We start from the raw sequence: 4,847 nt of genomic DNA, 5'->3' as shown, positions 1-4,847 counted from the left end.
TTCTCAACCAACTGTGGGAATTTGGGAATCTCCTCCAGGAGATGGTACGCCTCCTGGGAGTTCCTGTTCCCTCACCTGCCTGATGGCAGGGGGCAAGGCACTGTCCTCTTGGGGAGAGGGCATCCATGGACCACTCCCCAGCACCAGGGGTAAGGGGGGACCTGAGCGTGGGAAGAGAGAAGGCAGGCAGGGGCCCAGGCAGAGAATCAGCCCCTTTGGGCATCAGCTGTGGCCCAGCGTCTCCCATTCCTGCCCTCAGGGTGAGCTCTAATTTGGAAGTGGGGACCCTCTCTTGCATCCCAAAGGTGGTGAGAGACAGGTTGAGAATCTCCCGCCTTCAGTCTCCCTCTCACAAGGGCTTTATTTTTTCTCTTTCCCCTCCTCATTCCCTTAATTGCAGATGTTCTAATTAAACCCTCAAATAGTTGTTATGCCGTTTTAAAAGGTACTTATTCAAGTGTCAACCAGGCTGGGCTGGGAGGAGGCAGCGTAGGGCGGCGAATTAAAGGTAGATTGACTAATCACGGCGGCGATCATAATAATAAAATCAGAGGGGAAAAAAATCACATTACGACTTTTCGTGGAAAGGAGGGAGCAGGCAGCCAGCGGCCGCCAGCCCTGCGCCGCCGCCGACACAAAGAGTGCGGGCGATTCCGCGAGACTGATTTATGACGTTTTACAGCCCTATAAAAGCTGTAGCGACGAGGCAAGCGCTCCTACCACCGCTGGCAGATTTAGTCTAATAAATAAAACATAAACAGTTAACTTTATGTGTCACTTTTATTGTTATCAAGTAAAATATAGCTGAGCCCCGGCAAGCTATGATTTTAAACTATAATTGTTATCAAGTACAACAAGGGGACCCGGCTCCCTCCCTGGGCTCTCCCTTCTGCTACCCACCCCCCAACTCTGAGTTATGGGATCAGTTAATTGGAAATGGTGGCATGACGAGGCCACCCCTATCTTGGGGGGGGGTGTTGAAAAGCAGCCCTTCTTGCCCTCTCCCCCCTCCATGGCCCTGACACCCCACCACCAGGGTATTCCTGTGGGTGGGTGGCAGAGAGAGGGAAGGGGGCAGGAATGGACTGGAGACACCCCCCCTCTGAGGTGTGCCCAGCCTCCTCAGCTTGGTGAGCTCACCCCTCAGCTTTTGGAAGGCAGCCTGGAGCTGGCCCTTGGGAATATGTGTTTACATGTAAATACATGTGTTACATGGATACAATCCCTGGCCTGAAGCAGGCTCACAAACACAGGCCTCCCTCTTAGCTAGGTCTGCCCTCTGTGGGAATGGAGAAGGAAGAGCTCCCAAGGCCTTGGCTGGACACCATCGCAGGGCACTGACTCCTGGCAGATCGCTCTCGTCCTAGCCCCAGCTCCTTAGGAAGCAGCCTTGGAGGCAGTTGTCAGAAAGCAGCAGGCCAGAAGGAATGGAGAGTGGAAAAAGCAACCAGCAATGGAAGAGATCTTCTGTTCCTGGGCTGGGGCAGGGAGGGTCAGTGGGTAGTAGGGGAGGGCGAGGCTTCTGAACTCTGCTTTTGCCAACCACTTCCTGTCTCTCTTCAGCGGGGGCTCAACCCCCAGACCTCCAGAAATGACGTCAGACTCATTTGCATCCCGCTGCCTCTACCTGCCTGGTCCAGCTGGGACCCTGCCTGGCGGCCCCATGGCCAGAGGGTTGGGTGAGTGTGTGTGGGGAAGGGGGCTGGACTCTGGTATCGTTGGATGGGGGGCACTCCAGGTTCTTCAGCCTCCTGGGCTTAGCCTGGGCCCCTCCCCATCCAACCTCCACTCCAGTCCTCATTCAACTTCCTCTTCCTGAGAAAGAGGGGCGCTGCCCGGTGACCTACACAGACTGAGACAGGATCGCCATGAATGGAGACCTTCGGAGAAGCTAAGGAGCCGAGGCCCAAGGGGCCCATTGGAGGCCCAAGGGGAGACTTTGCAAGAAGGCTGAATCACAGCCTCCCGATAGCCCCTCCATGCCCAGGCTTTGGAGGGGATCTGGGGGCTTGCCATCTTCTTTTACAGGGGAAGGCTGTCAGTCTGTGGGGTGTGCACTGGGGCACCCTAGCCCCTGACAGCTAACCCCACATCACCACCACCACCACCACCACACACACACAAAAAAAATTGGATACATTTTGAATAAAGCGATTCGGTTCCTTATCCGGGGACTGGGTTGCTCCGTGTGATTGGCCGGCAGAGTCACATGGTGAAAGTAACTTTACAGGGTCGCTAGCTAGTAGGAGGGCTTTATGGAGCAGAAAAACGACAAAGCGAGAAAAATTATTTTCCACTCCAGAAATTAATGATCATGAGCTCGTATTTGATGGACTCTAACTACATCGATCCGAAATTTCCTCCATGCGAAGAATATTCGCAAAATAGCTACATCCCTGAACACAGTCCGGAATATTACGGCCGGACCAGGGAATCGGGATTCCAGCATCACCACCAGGAGCTGTACCCACCACCGCCTCCGCGTCCTAGCTACCCTGAGCGCCAGTATAGCTGCACCAGTCTCCAGGGGCCAGGCAATTCTCGAGCCCACGGGCCGGCCCAGGCGGGCCACCACCACCCTGAGAAATCACAGCCGCTCTGCGAGCCGGCGCCTCTCTCAGGCGCCTCCGCCTCCCCGTCCCCAGCCCCGCCAGCCTGCAGCCAGCCAGCCCCTGACCATCCCTCCAGCGCCGCCAGCAAGCAACCCATAGTGTACCCATGGATGAAAAAAATCCACGTTAGCACGGGTAGGCAACTTTGCTTTTTGCTCTCCCCCTCCCTCCCCTCTTCCCCAGCGTTCCCCACCCTCCCTGGCCCCCTCTGGCCCCCGTCCTCCTTTCTCTCCTTCCCCCTCTCTCTCCAGGAGCGACTCTGGGTTAGCACAATTGAACTGGATTTACGAGCGAGAATGGGTAATTACATCCCCCATAAATTTTATGGCTTAGCTACTCTGGGCAGTCCGAGCCATGTGCTACGATCTGTTATGTATGTGTGAAAACTATGCTCGCTTTCTAAGGGCGCATAAATAATTCAGTGTCGTTACAATGAGGATTCCCCTCTTATTACACTACAAAGTCTCCAGCTTCCTTCAACTTCTTTATAACCCATTTAGCTTGATGACTTTATTTCCACCACCCCCTCCTCCTGTTCCACAGAGCTGAGGTTGGGGTGAGGGTGGGGGGAGGGGAGCCTGCTGCCTCTGAACCCCACTATTTGCTTTTCCCCTCCAAACCCCCCAGTGAACCCCAATTATAACGGAGGGGAACCCAAGCGCTCGAGGACAGCCTACACCCGGCAGCAAGTCCTGGAATTAGAGAAAGAGTTTCATTACAATCGCTACCTGACCCGAAGGAGAAGGATCGAGATCGCCCACTCGCTGTGCCTCTCTGAGAGGCAGATCAAAATCTGGTTCCAGAACCGTCGCATGAAATGGAAGAAGGACCACCGACTCCCCAACACCAAAGTCAGGTCAGCGCCCCCGGCCGGCGCTGCGCCCAGCACCCTCTCGGCAGCCACCCCGGGCACTTCTGAAGACCACTCCCAGAGCGCCACGCCGCAGGAGCAGCAGCGGGCAGAGGACATTACCAGGTTATAAAACATAACTCACACCCTGCCCCCATCCCATGCCCCCATCCTCCCCTCACATACAAATTGACTCTTATTTATAGAATTTAATATATATATATTTTGGTTCTTTTCTTTCTTCTTCCCACCTTACCCCTTGTCAATTCCAAACAGACAAAACAGATAAACAAACAAGCCCCCTACCCTTCTCTTCCTCCCGCTACTAAGGACCCTTGTAAGCATGTGATGTTGTCTTAGCATGGTACCTGCTGGGGTTTTTTTTAAAGGCCATTTTGGGGGGTTATTTATTTTTTAAGAAAAAAAACTGCAAAAATTATATATTGCAAGGTGTGATGGTCTGGTTTGGGTGGATTTCAGGGGGAATGAGGAAAAGAAAAAAAGAAAGAGATTTTTAAGCCAATTCTCCTCCTTCTCCTCCTCCTCTTATCCCCTCCTCTTTCCTTAGGCCTTTTGCATTGAAAATGCACCAGGGGAGGTTAGTGAGAGGGAAGTCATTTTAAGGAGAACAAAGCTATGAAGTTCTTTTGTATTATTGTTGTGGGGGGAGGCTGGGAGGAGATGGGGGAAGACAGCAGACAAAGCTAAATGCATCTGGAGAGCCTCTCAGAGCTGTTCAGTTTGAGGAGCCAAAAGAAAATAAAAATGAACTTTCAGTTCAGAGAGGAAGTCTATAGGTAGAATCCCTCCCCCCATCCTCCACCATGGTTATTGTGTTTTTGGACTGAATTTACTTGATTGTTGTAAAACTTGCAATAAAGAATTTTAGTGTCGATGTGAAATGCCCCGTGATCAATAATAAACCAGTGGATGTGAATTAGTTTTACGTCAATGTCTGATGGTTTCTTTTTTATCCCCATCCTCTTACTGGCCTGGTAACATCCCACCTTCTCTATAGTTGCCTAAGTTTACTCTAAGCAAACACACAAATCTTAACTCTCAACTCTAGCTTTCCAATGTCCTTAGAAGAACCAGTAAAGGGGTTGGGACAGCGGATGCTCACAAGAGGGGACGTGGAAGATTAGGGCTGATTTCTTCTGGCCCCTCTCTCTGAGTCTGCAAAGAGGCCAGATTCTCCTGGGGGTACTTACAGTGGAGCTGGGGGGGTGTCTCACTTTTCTATAGTTAGGCACAGTTCTTTCTCCTTTCTATTTCCCTCTCCTACTTTCTCCCTTCTTTCTGCGGAGTAGGCCTGCTTAATTTGCAGACAAGAAGGCAAGTTTAGATAGTAGGAGAAAGAAAAGTTTTCATCTTTTAGGGCTCTT

At 52.0% G+C, this 4,847-nt stretch overlaps 1 protein-coding gene across 1 annotated transcript; it reads left to right on the top strand.

The window, feature by feature from the left end:
* Nucleotides 1–2,269: 2,269 nt before the first annotated feature.
* Nucleotides 2,270–4,392, top strand: HOXC4 (homeobox C4). Its single transcript, XM_045829675.1, has 2 exons — nucleotides 2,270–2,747; nucleotides 3,240–4,392. Exons 1-2 carry the CDS (start codon nucleotides 2,309–2,311, stop codon nucleotides 3,593–3,595), a joined length of 795 nt encoding a protein of 264 aa, XP_045685631.1. The 5' UTR covers nucleotides 2,270–2,308; the 3' UTR covers nucleotides 3,596–4,392.
* Nucleotides 4,393–4,847: the final 455 nt, after the last annotated feature.

Source organism: Phyllostomus hastatus, unplaced genomic scaffold (assembly GCF_019186645.2).
Source record: "Phyllostomus hastatus isolate PE091 unplaced genomic scaffold, TTU_PhHast_1.1 phas_scaffold_93, whole genome shotgun sequence".
Taxonomy (NCBI): domain Eukaryota; kingdom Metazoa; phylum Chordata; class Mammalia; order Chiroptera; family Phyllostomidae; genus Phyllostomus; species Phyllostomus hastatus.
The sequence above is the reverse complement of the archived record's forward strand: the minus strand, read 5'-3'. Positions and strand labels throughout refer to the sequence as shown.